This window comes from Bombus vosnesenskii, unplaced genomic scaffold (genome assembly GCF_011952255.1).
Source record: "Bombus vosnesenskii isolate JDL3184/JDL3185 unplaced genomic scaffold, Bvos_JDL3184-5_v1.1 scf7180000014535, whole genome shotgun sequence".
NCBI lineage: Eukaryota > Metazoa > Arthropoda > Insecta > Hymenoptera > Apidae > Bombus > Bombus vosnesenskii.
In genome coordinates, this window is record NW_022883506.1 from 777807 (window position 1) to 793612 (window position 15806).

Consider the following 15806-nt stretch of genomic DNA (forward strand, 5'->3'; position numbering starts at 1 on the left):
CCTTTCGTCCTGTTTTTTTATATCAACAAAGATAATAATTTAGCTGTACTTTTAATTGCTGAAAAGTATTATATACAAAGAGTTTCGTCTATCAGCTCTACTATTGTATTGTATATTTTCCACGTGTGTACAATTTCTACACAGAAATTATGAAACTGTTTAGTTAGAAGAGAAGATAGAAGCACGAATGTTCGAAATTGAGTTTCATTGTTTGGAAAGCAGCTCGATACATTGAGGTGATGACGAAATTTAAAGATCTGCCGATAGTAAGTCAGCATAATCCTTGAGCTACCCTTCTTTAATCCATCATGGGCTTTAACCCGTTCGCGTCGAGCTACGGGACTCTCGAACCTGTTGCTTTAAACAAGATGTACGCTGAATAATGGATATTCCTAAGTAGTTCGAAGTCCGCTTTAAACTAGCGCAGTCCCGCAGCGGTGTTGCGCGTTTACAGAGAAATTCCGAACCTCGTTAATTAACAGGTGAATAAATTAATCGCGTGATGAATTAACGGAAGGTTATGTCTGTATGATGCGACTTTGTCAATGTTGTTCTTGATTCGCAATATACGAGGATTTCTGAAAGATCGTTCGTTCGATGGAACTATCATAGAATCTTGTTTAATTTTTCAATCGATTTTCTGATCTAATTTACGTTATATTGTAAATTAAGGTTATTTATTTATGTAGTTAAATTCTTTAAAAGAAACTCAACTATACTATTAGGTTGTCCGGAAAGTGTGTTTCTTTCGCAAACGTGTTATTTATAACGATGCACCTTCATACAAACGTGAAACCAAGTCTGTGAAATGTCGCGGTGTTTATCTCAACAGAACAAAATGGGTCGTACGTAATTCGATAAAATAATATAAAACAAAAACGTTGTGCGTCTATTATTTTCTCATAAAACGAAAGAAACTTTTCGGACGACCTAATATTAGGAATTCGTATTGAAGAAATTTTTGCAGTACTCCAGGTGTACATCGTGTATGTTCTTGATTATCTTTACGATTAGATAGAATTAAAAACTATTTGAATTTCAAAATATGTAATCTCTCTATGTAATTGAAACGGAATTTTCATTCCTACTCATAGTTATTATTTAGCTATTTTTTTTTTCATTGAAATACCGATACATACCTATTCCTCGAAAGGGTCTTTTTCAGGGGCATTTTAATGCGTGCGGAATTACAGTTAATTTGCGTTTTTGGGTATTCGAGGTTGCAGCGCCCTTGATGGATTAAAATCGATTAAAAGGTTCCGCACGATACCTTTTATTTCACGTTATTAATTTCCATTGTAAAAATTGCTCCAGCAGGCAGCAACATTATTTTATATTTTATTTTCATTTCTTTTTTTGAACGTAAATCGTCAAAATTAACGTTCGTGATTACAATCAATGGTTAAAGCTGGTTTGAAATCGAAATTTTGTGAGTGGTATTTCTCGTCGTCGATAAACCTGCAAAATTATTCGTGAAAGGGTTTTGGTGTTTTTAGGATTCGATAAAAACGCTTTACGTCCTAATGCAAAACTAATGAAGCTCCGGCAGTAAGAATAAAACTTCTTTACGTCTAAACGTTTTCATCGTCACTTAATCGATACCTACACGTTATTTATATATACTCTGTTTTTCATTTTTTTCCGTTTTAAGCGTTTCGATATTCCTTTCATCTCGATACTATACGTAGAATTTGAGCAGCTGTCTGGTCAACGTGGACACCTCAACGAAATTTAATCATGACGAAAAGATGCCTCGGTGCGTCGCTTTTCTCTTTTCTTTTCTTTTCCTTCATTTAATTAATTCCTTGGTAATCGCAGATCCCGGTTTAATTTGTTCTAAAATTACATCGTCGAACCTGTGCGAGTGCAAAACCTTAATTGTTTACTAATTGTGTTTATGAAAAATAAATTAAATGATAATCGATAAAATGTATTCAAAACTTAATAAAAAATACTCGATAAGAAGAATATGTGACCAGAATGTAACAAAAATATTATCGGTCAGTATTCTATCCTTGGAACTTAAAGATATTTTCAATTAATAATATTCCGTTTTTAATATTCCTTTACCTTTGATGTTCGTTTGACATTTGTACTCTACATTTCTTTCTTTTTTCTTTGTTTTTTCATGGAAGAACGTCCTCTATGCCGAATCTGACGTTTTAATCTCAACTATTCAGATGGGATCCGCGATTTGGTGTAAGGAACGGCTGTTAGAAAGAAAAGAGAAGAACTGAGGTAAGGGATGGTGGAGAAGAAACATTTCGCAGGCAGAATAAAGAGGGAAAGAGAATCATTTAAGGAGGAAAAATAGAAGAACCAAATCGATGGCGGGGACAGTTTACGCTTACATCACTGGTCTTTGTTCTTTTGTTATCAGTGCAGAAGGAAACGTCGATTATGAAAATAATTTTGAAGTTGCTGATTCGGAAGATGAGATATTAACTTTAAGAAAATCAGTTTTATTCTGGCATGGCATAAAAAAAAGTCAGGTTCAAGTAAAGAAATTCTAAAATAGAATTCCGCGAGATTAGTTTTGAACCCGAACAGGTTGAAGACTTTCAGCGGAGCTCGAGATCGTTGGCGCGTTCTTCGTGGCGACATTTGGCGTTATACAATATGTTACACTGAAAGCGATAGTCGTTGCACTTTGTGATTTGCCCACGCTTCTTTCATATCTCGTGCATATCGATTAATCGATAGATACTCATTTCCTATTGCACGATTTCTCATCTCATTTGTCTTTTTGGACACTGCGCTACACTGACTTGGCACGCGTAATTATTATTCTTATTATTAATCTTTTTCCTCATTCGTGTTTTAATATGACACTAACTACTCAGTCATTCTTCCTTCTTTCTCATGTACGTGTATATATGTGTGCTGGTGTTGTCGTGTGCCATCTGTGTCTTTCTGACAGTCGTATTGGTTTCTGACTTCTTATTCTTTTATATTTCGTAAATGAAATCCAGATGATCGACGTCCGACGCGTCTATTTTTATTTGCTTATCGAATGATCGACACCACGATCAGAGCGATCATCAGAAGCAGTCCAGTCGTTGTCATGTTGACGGCTGAGTCTGAAAATAGAATGTAAATATCATTAGAAACTTCTACAGGAATAAATGGAAAGTAAAGTAAAGTAAGATATTCATTTTTAGAAATCTTTTACAATTCTTCTCGTTTAAGATAGAGATTATAAGATGTGGCCAGATGAAAATTCGGTGTTTTCATTGCTTTCTGCTATATATTTAGTCCGATATGTTTCTAGATTTCTTACGGAGGTGAAAATAAAGGCTTTACGAATAATCAAGTATCATGCTATCTTTCCACGCAAATCTGACAATTATTAAAATACAAGCTTTCTGTTCTTTCTCTAACTACCCATGGAAAGTAAGAAAGTGAAAAAAAATAAAAATAAAAAAGAAGAAGGAAGCAACGCCTGGCTCACTGTTCTCGATGTATTAAAACGACCGAGGAAGAGATAGGAACCGCAGGAAATCGGGTAGGCGGGCGTGGATAGGGACCGTAAAAATCGCGTCAGTTGCCCCAAAAGGGTTGCTCGACAATCAAGAAATTCTCGTTGAAAATATCCGACCGTTGTTCCGGCGGAAAGACGGGCTGCGAAGAATCATCTTCTCTGGCGAGACGAGACGCCAACGATGAAGGATGAGTACTGGCAAACGGACAGGAAAAAGCAGACGAGCCCAAGTGGACGAAGAGAGGCAAACAAGGGAGGGGAAGTTGGTTATTCTTCCGGTTGGCCTGGCCCATACTCTCAGCCATTACTCGCTTCGAGAGAGATGTATTCCTCTGGTCCCACTCATCTCTAATTACAAATCAGAAACAACTCGCTGGGCCCTCGCCCCAATCATCCCCCGACCAGGCTCTCTTCTGTTCATTTTCTGTTTGTTTCTCGGACTACTCGGCAGTCACCACGTTGACGTTTCTTCGTCTCTCCTATCTCCTTTTCCTTTCGGATCCCTCTTGGGACGGTTCCTCATTTCATCGGTTTTGCACCGGCGTTTTCTCTGCCAAGCCTCGCCTCTCTGTTTTTCTTCGTCGACTTTTTACAACGCGGTTTTGCGGCTTTCGCCGCAGCGCGGCGGTCTCCTTCTTTTCCCGCGCCGCTAATCGAGCCACGCCTTTTTTTTTTTTGATGGTAATATGCGCGATTTTTAGTGATGTATGCTTGTTGAAGAATTAGCGTCTTTGAGAATGCAAGTCTGGTCGTTTCGAAAGTAACGGTTGAAAAAGCAGTTGATACGAACTGATAGAGACAGGTTCGTGTCAGTCGTTTGTGATTAATAAGTAATCTATTTTTTAATACTGTAAAGTTGTGTACCATTATTCAAACATCATTAGTCTAAAATTCCTGTTTTATTTGAACAGTCTATAATTAGAATATTATTGAAATGATAGCATTTTATGCGAATAAAAGTCAGTGGGATTTAAAAAATACTGAAAAAAATATTAAACTGTAGATATTATTCATAAATAGACACGCACATGCTGAGTATTATATGCGGTAAATATAATCACATTGTTTTGTTACTCAAAGCTAATGCAGTCATGTCATTGTTCGTTTTATATATATTTTGAATACGGAGGACCCTGGCAATATATTATATCGGGAAATGTTAATATTCTGTTTAAAAAATGTTGAAATTATAAGCTGTATTTACTCGTGTCGGTTCAATTGAATTTACGACAGAACCACGATAATTTCGGCTAAAATGGTAAAAACAATGTTTTGAACACTAGCAAGCAGGGAAAGGCTGGAGCAACAATGAGCTCTACGACTACTGTCAATAAACGAAACGATGTTGATTTTGTACATTTCGTTCCAATCTAACGTATCCATTCTACATTTTCGTTTTGTCTGTTCGGTGTGTTTTTTTATGCCGTTAACCATTTCATTTGAAACACGAGTTTCCTGCGATCAGATAGATAATTCATGAGTAGCGTTTCTCGTACTTCTGGTCGTTTAAATTTGTTGTATTTTTACATTGGAATTTAAATGACGAACATTTTTGTTTAATTATTTAAAATATTTTTTCGATTCTATTATTAATTTTACAACGCGTGAATTAATAAGTTATCTATGACAATTACTCCACTGATTTTCAAATGCTTCTATATATCACAACAGACTTGAGAAATATATTTATAGAAAAAATAATGTTTAAAAAATCTATTAACATCGCATTTCTTTTTAGATGCTCTTCAATTTTTCATACCAAGTACTCTTTTGTTTCCACTGAGATTTTCTTTTTTAACGCTTTTGCTACAACGTTATCCTCTTGATCATGAAAATAGCTGTGCACAGAATATCCTGTCCGTAACAATTTTATTTCGTATACTCTAGGTACAAGAGTAAAATTTTATCGAAAAGTCTTGCTCCGTTTTTTAATCAAATTTATATATCTGCACAGCTATATACACATGCTAAGATAATGACACTTGTCTTCTTATCTTCGTCGTGGCGATGGTTATGTATGGTTTTCCCATTACGTAAGTTATTATATAGGTATATTATATTATTATAAGGTTTAGGAGAAACGAAAAAGTAAACCGTTCATTCAAATTCGCGATAAGGAATCTATTAAAAGACTTGTTTAACGAAATCGAATGCATAACGAAATCTAATAAAGCGCTGAGAACCAGCTGGATGAAACCTTCGTCTTTAGAAACTAGCAAGGTATTATGGTTGGACGATTGCTGCGCGAGACAGTTCGGAACAGCTCGATATCGTTTGGCTCTGACTCGCAGTTCGAAAACGAATTTAACGTAAAGGTAGACTGGGAGAGGAGGGTGTCGCGTTCGACCTTCGATACAACGAGGTTCCCGAGCTACCAAGGAACTAGAAGTACTTATCAAGTTGTGGAAGCTTGTGCGACGCGGTTCCACAACCGCGTTCCCGTCGTTCTCTACTCTCTTTCTTCTTTTTCCACTCTTTTCTTTCCTCTTTTTCGTCCTCTAGCTTTCCTCCAACGAAATTACCTACTTCCACGGGACTATCGAGATCGAGCCCGCGGAGAAAACGGATTTTCACACTTTCCCATTATGCAAATTCCTTTTAAAAAGAAACCACCGCTGCAGAGAGCGAGCAGAGACCGGCTGTATCGATAGTAGAAGGGGAAGGCGACTTCTCTCTGTCCATTCTAACAGAGAGCAGGTTGGATCGAGATGGAAAGATAGCCTGGACCGAGGAATTGCAAGTACCGGTTCGGAAAGAAATATTTCAATAATGCCGCAGGCCTCGAGGAATTCTAGCTGGTGCTAAGCTTGACCCGCAGCCGATGTTCCAGCCTCTGTCATTTAAATGCCACTGTAGCGCCACGAAATGCCGGATAAACCGCAACTTCGCAAAAGAGCTGCGGAGGTTTTGTTTCCTTTAGCCTACTCATTTGCCACGTCGGCCACTATTCAAGTTAGATTTCAATAGGTTCGACTATGGCTGATATCAGGCTTCGATTTTAACATGAACCGGCTCCTCTCGGTCTCGGCTCATCCGGCAAACTCATCCGATATCGGTGTTCGAGGTTATTATTAATTTTTCTGACTTGGAAACGGAGACATCGAACGACTTTGTTCATTAATGAGCAGCCAAGGAAGAATTCCCCCGATCGGCGAGACACTGTTTGTCGTTCGTTCACTGATGCCATCGTCGTTCTTATTGTCGTTCGGGTATTCTTAGTTGTATCGAGAAAGTCGACGATTTCTTTCAATAATATTGGCAATGTCTGCTTGGGTAAATGTTGATTGGGCATTGAATACTTTTGAATGGAATGATTCTTTATCGTGGTGAGAAATTGCCAGTGGCCTGGACTAGCTTGCCACGTTGTAATTATCGTGCGAATGGAAATTTTCTTCGAACGCTTATAGTGAATGATACAGGATTACTCGTAGATATTTCTAATTCCTAGTTAATTATAATGTTTTACGCTTATAAATAGGGCTTCTACATATTCTTTAAAAACCTTGATCAGAATTAAACTTTAAAGAGGTGAGTAACTTCCTCGTAAAAAATAAAACCACCTCAAGTTGTATGACACAAAATTTCATTCCCGTTTTGCTTTGTAAGAACTTAATCCAACAAGAACGATAACTTCAACGAGAACTTAATTCCGGGCGAATTCCCGACAAAAGCTTCGAGAAGCGATAACCCTTCAACACGAAATTCAGGTTTAACAGTTCCGACGATATTAATCGTATAAATCCCGGTCAATGAAAATACCATTTACATGAAAGTCCATTTCCTCGTTTAAACCAAATAATAAGAAATCATGTGCTATACGATGCGTTACAAATACGATGGCGTACATAGTCGAGAAAGTCAATGTCAAGCACTGCTATCGTCGATGCTTGAAGAAAAGAAACCAGGAAACAAGAAAGTGGAGAGAATGTTAGCCGTGTTTGTCAGGCTGTCTCGTTTTAAATTACTTCGCAATTGTTGCACGTAACAACAGAGCTTACCGCTGTCTGGGGTCCAATTGTAGTTTCTTTTCCTATCTAGGTCGCTCGATTTTTGCTCAGACTTGCCGATCTCGCTGAGGTTCGACTGGAATTTATTACCTGCAAGCAAAAATAACCGGCCGCTCTAAATGGGCTTGACATACAATGAAATTACACTGGGCTATAACCACGTATCGTAGCCAGGAACCCGTTTTAAATGAAAATATAGCGGTCACCAAATTAAATGCAAATATCAAAAGTTTTAACGTTAGCACCCGAACGAACCCTGGCCATTCCGTTCCGTTTCGTTTCGTTTCGTTTCGCGTTTTATCCACTCCATGGTGTTTCATCGAACTTTCGTGGAAATAATATTTGACGAAACAGAGATACAGAGGAAAGACGGAGGCAGTTGTTTATTGTATGCTCGAAATCGTTGAAAACGGAGTCGAAAATGGATGAAACGTGAAACGTTAAATTGTTATCCGTTGAAATCGGATTACGCGTGGGTATGTCGTGAACTGGAAAGTCTAGATACATTTTACATTTTCTTTTTTTTATCTGTATTATTTGTCATTTGTATTGGCAGTGCAATTTCCAATCCAAGAGTATTATCGAAAAATCATTTCGAAACATTTCTTTTTGAGAAAGTGATTATAGCAAAAATATATTTTTGCCTATTCTTTAGGATTCTTGACTAAACATTTGTTTTTCTACATCTACATTTCGTATTTCACCTCCACGATTCGGTTACTCAAAAATGGTTTTAATAGCAGGCATTATTCAAATTACGAAAGTCGTAATATACGTAATAAATGTGAAAATATATTGTTTAATAGCCTGTTTTTAGAAATCCAAAGAAAAAGTTTCGCGATCGCGAAAAGTCGATAACGAGACGTTCGCTCTTGTCAAGCATGGTTAAACATAATTCCTCGCAGTTGCGATCTAAGCCCGCCAGCATCCTGTCCTGGTGGAATGTATAGCGAGCGATTGCGAACAGTGACAAAGGATGACTCGAAACAATAGTTAACGCGAATAGAATAGAGAGAAAGCGCAGGAGACAGAGTTAGAACGCGGCGAGTTAAAGAATGGAAGGAAGTGGCCGGAGGTGCAAAGGGAACGCGAACAAAGGGACTAGTACTTTCAAGTGGCCCCTCGGTTGAAGATGTTTACGGGGCTGTTATGCGTAAAGTGGGTGGCAAACGCGGTAACTAGTATGCAAACTACGAGTAAACACAATTCCCTTATCCACTGCATCGTCCTGGAGCCGTTTCACGCTGGCGCGCTTGTCACGGGCCAGTCCACCGGATCAAATCAAGTAATGAAACTAGCACACGTTGACTACGTACCGAGAGGAACTAACAGAGAAAGATAGGGAGAGACAGAGAGAGAGAGAGAGAGAGAGAGAGAAAGGCGGGAGTGATGGAATGATAGACAGAGAGAGAAGTCGCTCAGGGAACAACTTTTTCGTTGATATAATTCTCGTGGCCGCGTGCACCTCGCGACCAGATGGAGTCAGCGACAACTAGAAATTTTGTAGTTACAACGCGGGTTCCATTTGCATACATCAACCAACGGACCGGGAGAACCGAATTTCCCGCAGGAAGGATCTCATTGACGGGCATCACGTGCTTGCTAGCCCCACTGACGTCAACAGAATCCGTTCACGGATCTCTGCATTTCTCGTTACCGATTTTGGTTTCGACTGGTTCCACCGGGTTCGCCTGCGTGGAAAAAACGTATCCGTGCTTGATCACATTCTTCGTCTGACTCGCAATCTCGCGTTTAGGGTCGGAATTTTGGAACTGGTTTGATTAGTTTCAGCTCGGAACTTGATAGAATGCAGATTTGACGTGAATGTAAACGAAGCCTCCATTCCAATGTATTTTCTGCGGATTTTTGATCTTCATTGCGAGTAAATCTCATTTTTCCCAGTTTTTCCCATTAAATAAAGCTTCTTTTTAAGCTACCACCTTTCACGTTTCGGAACCTAATTTTCTACGAGGTACATATCATCTTTACGACAATGAGGCGTGAAGTATAATAGACACATGTTGAAATTCTTCATCAACGTCGATTCTTCTTCTCTACTTTCTTCCTTTCGGTAACAAACGTGTCAGATAATACGCTGAGTAGTCGAAAGTCTACCGCAAGGATTTCAAACATTCAAAAGCTAAAATTCTCGCATCGCGAAACCGTACCAACAATCGCAACTAACCATCCTGCGCTCCTTACCGCTTTCGATCCCCATACAAACGAGCTCTAACCCTCGAGCTATCCTCGAACCATCTCCACCGAGCGAGTTCTTTGCCAAAAGAAGCTTGGACTCGAATGTGACGAGCCAGATCGCCGTCTCTGCTCGTCGTGTTTCAATTCCATAGAAGCCGGAAGCATAGTGGCGAAATTTACGGCCCCGAGAATTGTCCTCGTCGAAACAATATCGATAAACCCTGTCAACACCGAGGGAGAGAGAGGGGGGAGGGGGGGAAGAGAGAGAGAAGAGTCGCTACTTAAGCCTCCGGTATAGCCTGATCGAACCCGCCGCTTTGTCTTGGTGACCTGGTGATTAGATTTTGTAAGTTGGTCGGCTAAAGGAACGCGCGATGTCTGCACTGGTTGGCAAGTGGAGGAAAGCTTGCAGAGGAACAGGCTCTTGGCACAATACCCTATTTCGGACGAGATAATGGGCGATCATCCTGGTACACACGCGTGCGCTGTGAGTCACTTGTTCGCCGGCTGTGTGTATAATAGCGTCTACTCCCGATACAGAAGTACGGGAGTCGGATCTAACCGGTCGTATACACGTCGAGGGACAACAAGGTGAGACACACTGGCGTACCGAGGAATGGATAGGCCAGACAGACATATGCAAATCTCAACCAAACATTAGCGGCGACAGTATATCGTGTGGTGTATCGTATACATGGAACACCCAAGGAGAATGCTTGTCGATGCTTCTTGGAATTACTTATTCGTAATTACTTTGAATATTTGCAGTGATCGGTTTTGTAATTCGCATATTTTTGGTAAAAGAATTTTACTTAGTTTTACTTTCTTTATTAAAGTTAGACGAGTGAATATCCTGATCATGTTTTTTCACGTTTGAAGTTGTTCATATTCAGTTTTCGCGATCTCCCTCTTGCGCTTATATTTGACGATTCTACATTTTTTTACTCTTTCAGGCGATTATCTAGTTTGGATTAATTCTGTTACGTATACGGAATTTTTTCGCTCCAATGCTTTCGTTTAATTAAAAATTACTCCCTAGTCCCAAGGGATACTATTCTTTAGTATAAAATTATAACAAAAAATATTTAATTAAAATTTTGAAAATTGGGAAGTCTTTTCAACCAACGAAAGATACGATTAATGTTCTTGTTTATGACTTTCGCCGTGAAAGGGTTCAAATCTTCAACTTTAATTTAGTAATTTCGTTGCCTATTTCTTTTAACAACTCAAAGTTCATAAAAAGTATTTCTGTTTACATAAATTTGTTATTTAAGCTGCATCCACTGCTCGACGATGCAAAATGCAGCGCCGTGTGAAGTTTATCAATGAACGCGGAGAACGTTCTGGCTAGAATTTCAATAAGCTCTCTCATCGTACTGTGTTAAATTTCGGAACAGGAAACAATCTGTATAGCAGAGCCGAATGTGGAAAGTAAGAGGCAAGCGGCATTATAACTTGTTCTATATTCAAGGATTGTTAAGCAGTGTAAAAGGCCTGTAAGGTGGGACAGAATCGTGTAATACGTCAACAATGAAAACGTGTTAAGGTGATTAACATCTCGTAGTTATTAGGAGAGACAAAAATCACAGTAGAGTGTTGAAACTTTATTGAACGTTCTAATAAGATCGTTGACAATTATATTTCGTTATTGTAGTACCTAAATTTTATTATTGAACACGCGTTTCTAACACCCGATGGATTTAAATTTACACGGCGCATTCTTTAACAATCTTATACAAATTTTATTGCTTTCCTTCTGTCAAGGTAGCTACTACGATGAAAGTGTAATCCACTAAGAATTGTATAATCGAAACATCTTTAATCGAAACAGCTTGGAAGGCCAAGCGGAAATACAGTTTCCGAATTGTATTTGGGTTCTTTTACATTAAACTTCAAAAATCAAGAAAAATTCCTCCGATATTTCGATATTTACTCATATCCACAAACTATTATTTTAAATCAAACAGAAATTATCTTGTTAACGAAATTTTAAAGGTCCACTATCTACATTCCCTACATCGTTTGGAGGAATTAAACTTTCCATTCTTGCTTCGACTACAAACCACAAACCGGTGTTTGGTATAAACTTTGTCCTGTACGAAAAAGAATAACATACAGCTCATTTTCCCAGGAGCGTAACAACCTTCCAAACAAAATCCCCTTCGAGGTTCAAAGTCTTCTGACGAAACCTCGATTCGCAAGGCGATACGAAGGAAGAAATTTAAAAAGTCAACGGAGTGATTCGGAATTCAACGGAACGAGCGTTTCGGGCGTGCACATTTTGCAGGATCATTAGCGGATAGTTTTACACTTTCATTTCCATCCATTCTGCCTTGCAAAGCAGTGGTACGCGTGAAATTTGAAATGCAACGAATTTTCAAGACTGCAAATTAGAACGGCATAGCTGCTAATATTTATGGCGCGAGTGTGCGTTTGAACGCGTGCTCCTCGAGCAGAGGGAGCTAAGTGGGACATAAACATATCATTAGGCTCTAACAGAACCGCCACCTCCCTCGTACTCTGAGTATTAAGCTAGCATCGTTGCGCATGTGATTGCGTACACATTGAGCCTATATAGGCAGCTGGCTAGTCGATGCTTAATACCCTATGATCGACAAATAGGGATATTTACTTGCAAACGTCTATTGTGTCAGGAAGAAGATAGATTTCCAATTGTTAGGCGTTTAGTTAAATCGACTGATGGAAAATAACTGCAGGAAGTAAATAAAGAGAGCGAACAATTATTTTCACTTTCGATAACATTTAATATAAAATTATTTCAAAAAAATGAGAAAGTAAAATTCGTATGGAAATTTGGAGATACAGTCGAGCATCTCGTAAGAAAAACACTTCGATTTAAATTGTCAAATTTGATTCATCAAGTGAGTAAATTTATATACGCGTACAGTTTTCTCAACTACTCGAGGAATTGTGTGAAACTCGAAATCATACGGAAGAATTTTCAAAGTATTTAGCTCTAATTCATACGTCGCATGTCTGGCGTGCACGATTCATATCGCGAATCGTTGTCGAATTTAGGCATGTCATGAAGCTCGTATTTCAACCGCTCCTGCCTCTCCATTCAACGAATATTAAACCACTCTGCGAGTGCGTTCTACTCAATAACATGCAGTGCGTGTTGATAATCGGTAGATTTTGCGATTCAGTCGATTTCAATTGTAAAGCTTCTCGAACATAGAATACACCATAGGGGAATTGAAAAGCTCCGTGATATATGTTTTGTCTCCGCTGCTGTTTATTTGCTACCATTTCCGACATTTACATTTGCATTTTATACCTACACGCTCTATCGTCTCGAAAAAATGTTTCGTAACTCATAACTGTGAATTTTACCGAAAATTGTTGTCAATCGCGTTGAACATTTGAAGTTTGATATACTTTAACCACCACGAAATAAAACTATAACTATTATATTAATTAGAATCTATAGTCGAGCGTTATTCGTAACATCTGATCTACTACCTTTGTTTTGATTACTCATTTATATTTTCCAAATGAAAATTTTCACATTAACGGCAGATTATTTGTTCTTTTAATGTAGCTTCCCTGAAAGCTATATTAGAGTCATCGGTAGTGTTTACGGCGTTATACCCAAGATTAAATTCGCATAGTAAAAGCACTCACTTTTTCGACTGTTCCATTTATCCATGTTTCACTTTAATACACAATGTGTCGTTTTATAATAAAACGATCGACAAAAAACCGTTTGTAGAGAGAGGGCTTAATGGTTAAGAAAAAAAAACGAGTCACGTTCCTTTATTTGCTATTTAATGTGGCGAAGATGATCGAAGTTTCGAATTTTTGGCGTTTGCTTAGCGACTGATTGAAACCGATCATCAAGCGTTCGATGTCGGGGAATGTTTAGATTATTGGCGCTCAGTCCACCGCGAACGCAGATAACTGACACAGGTCCTCAAGAGAGGTTTCCACGTTTTATCGGGTACACGTTCATATTGTTTGTCAGCTTTCAGCTTGTGATATTACATTGAAACGAAGTAAGTAAAGACATAAATGTAACAATTCGATCAATGGATAGTAATAATTTAAAAAATTCGCAAACGAGAGCAAACAGTGGCACTAATTGTGTTATTTTAAAATTTTAAACGCGAAAATTGTATTCACGTTATAACAATGCTACATATTCGCAAATGTTTAAATGACCAACCAAATGAAATTTTTTTTACATCAGTTCTGTAATGTTTTTATTTTCTACTAATTCTTGACACAGATGTAAATGAAAATTTTGCTACAAATTATCATTTACTATGTAACCAGAGATTTCACATTTTAGTAGATACTTCTTCGCCTGAAAATAATATCGCCTATGTCGTTTGTATTTAAAATTTCGATATCTGTGAAACACAAATTCTACTACAAAATCGCGTATGTATACTATTAGGTATTTATATAATTCGTTAGAGATTATCTTTTTCAACAGATTTGTTATTATAACCGCTATTCAAGCATAAAACGTCAGGGTAAATTTACTGATGGAACATGAAATGTTGGTACACATTTGTGGATGCAAACATCGTAATGCCTGCAGGAGTAATTTCCACGTCGTATTTCGGACATGTAATTTTGCAACGTTCGCCATGATCGACTTCGTGGCAGAATTGACCCAGTTGAACTCGTCCCTCCAACCCCATTTAGCGAATATTAAGCCGATCTGTACGCATATACACGCACAATAGTATGTAGAACATGTTGACAGTGCGTACACGCGCGGTTAAGTCAATCTAGATATCTACCATTCTCGAAATCCAGGCAATCAAAGATAACAGAGAGCATCGATGGAATTAGGTTGTCAACGGGCCATGGTAGTTTCTGAACTAAAATTTCACGCTCCTTATCGATCGTGCATAATTTAAGATATTTCAAGTCATTTAATTGATGGTCCTCAAGATTTCCCTTGTTTTTCGATGCCTTGCCTATCTGTAAATATCTATCGAATATCGAACGATGCTACATCAGTTGCACGATGCTACATCAAAAAAATATTTAGATATAATACCAATTTTGTAAAAAAGATCAAGATAGGGCTAAGAGAACTATAATAATCGATATATTATTAATAATCGATTATAATAATTCCTTTTTATTTATGAAATACAATTTCCTCTATGTTAGTCCCAGTTCGCATAACACGTGCTGGAATTAAAATCGGCTGATCAGCGGAATGTCGTCGCTTATTATGATTCGGCAGAAAGGCGCCAAGCGCCTCCGCAACGATCATTTCCTACCAGAGATTTAATCAGCTCGGTGTTGATGTCGTTGATGCATTCGAGGCATTTCAGCCACGTTCTCTCTTGGCTTACCAGCAACCCCGTCGTATGTGCAAGCTTACGATAGGATAGCAGTCGCTTTATCTATATGCAAGCATGTGACTAAGCCAATCTCTCTCTGTTCTCCCGCAGAATTACAGGCGAACAACGGTTCCCCAGGGAATTAAAGGACACCTTAGAGTGTATGTGGTTTGGAAGATGTCACGATACTGAAACCAAGGCAGACTACATCTGCCATTGTAACTCTACTCTGACGAATTAGCGTTTGATACATGTTTCCTGTCGCCCCGCCGTGTCGAACACCATGTCAAATCACAATTCCGACAAACGGTAAACGAAGAATAGAACAGAAGACCTGATACTAGATTCCATTTATTTTCTATTTTTCTTTTTAATTTAGCGCTCACAATGAAAAATTACGATGGAAAATGTGGCTTTGTCAAAAACAAATGCGTCCAACAGGTTAGATTTTTTATTACTATTTCAATTAGAAATATAATTCGTTTTTAATTAAAACAATATTATTCTCTTTAATGTTATTTTAAAGGGGTACAATATCAACGTGAACTATATGCGTAGATTTATGTAATTGAAACAAAACAATATAGCTCTCGCTAAAGAACCAAAACTCATTAGAGAAAAGAAAGAAAAAAGAAGCAAAAATGAATATTCTAACTTTTCTAAATGAATAAACGTTCGTATCACAAATAACGTTAAAGAAGACGGTTTAGAACAATAGGAAACTTACAAGAATTTCTACTTTAATCTCTAAAGCGTAAATTTCTGTTTGGAACACTTTCAGTTTCGTGTAATATT

The 15806-nt window shown here is 38.1% G+C and overlaps 1 protein-coding gene across 2 annotated transcripts in view; it reads right to left on the minus strand.

Moving 5' to 3' along the window:
* Positions 1–1114: 1114 nt before the first annotated feature.
* Positions 1115–15806, minus strand: part of LOC117240037 (lachesin-like) — a 262392-nt gene continuing 247700 nt past the window's right edge. For both annotated transcript variants that reach the window (XM_033505887.1, XM_033505886.1), the window contains 2 exons: positions 7480–7578; positions 1115–3080 (listed from right to left, as the gene is read on the minus strand). In XM_033505887.1, the coding sequence (XP_033361778.1) occupies positions 3007–3080; positions 7480–7578 (173 nt within the window). In that variant the 3' untranslated portion in view covers positions 1115–3006. The remainder of the gene's footprint in view (positions 3081–7479; positions 7579–15806) is intronic.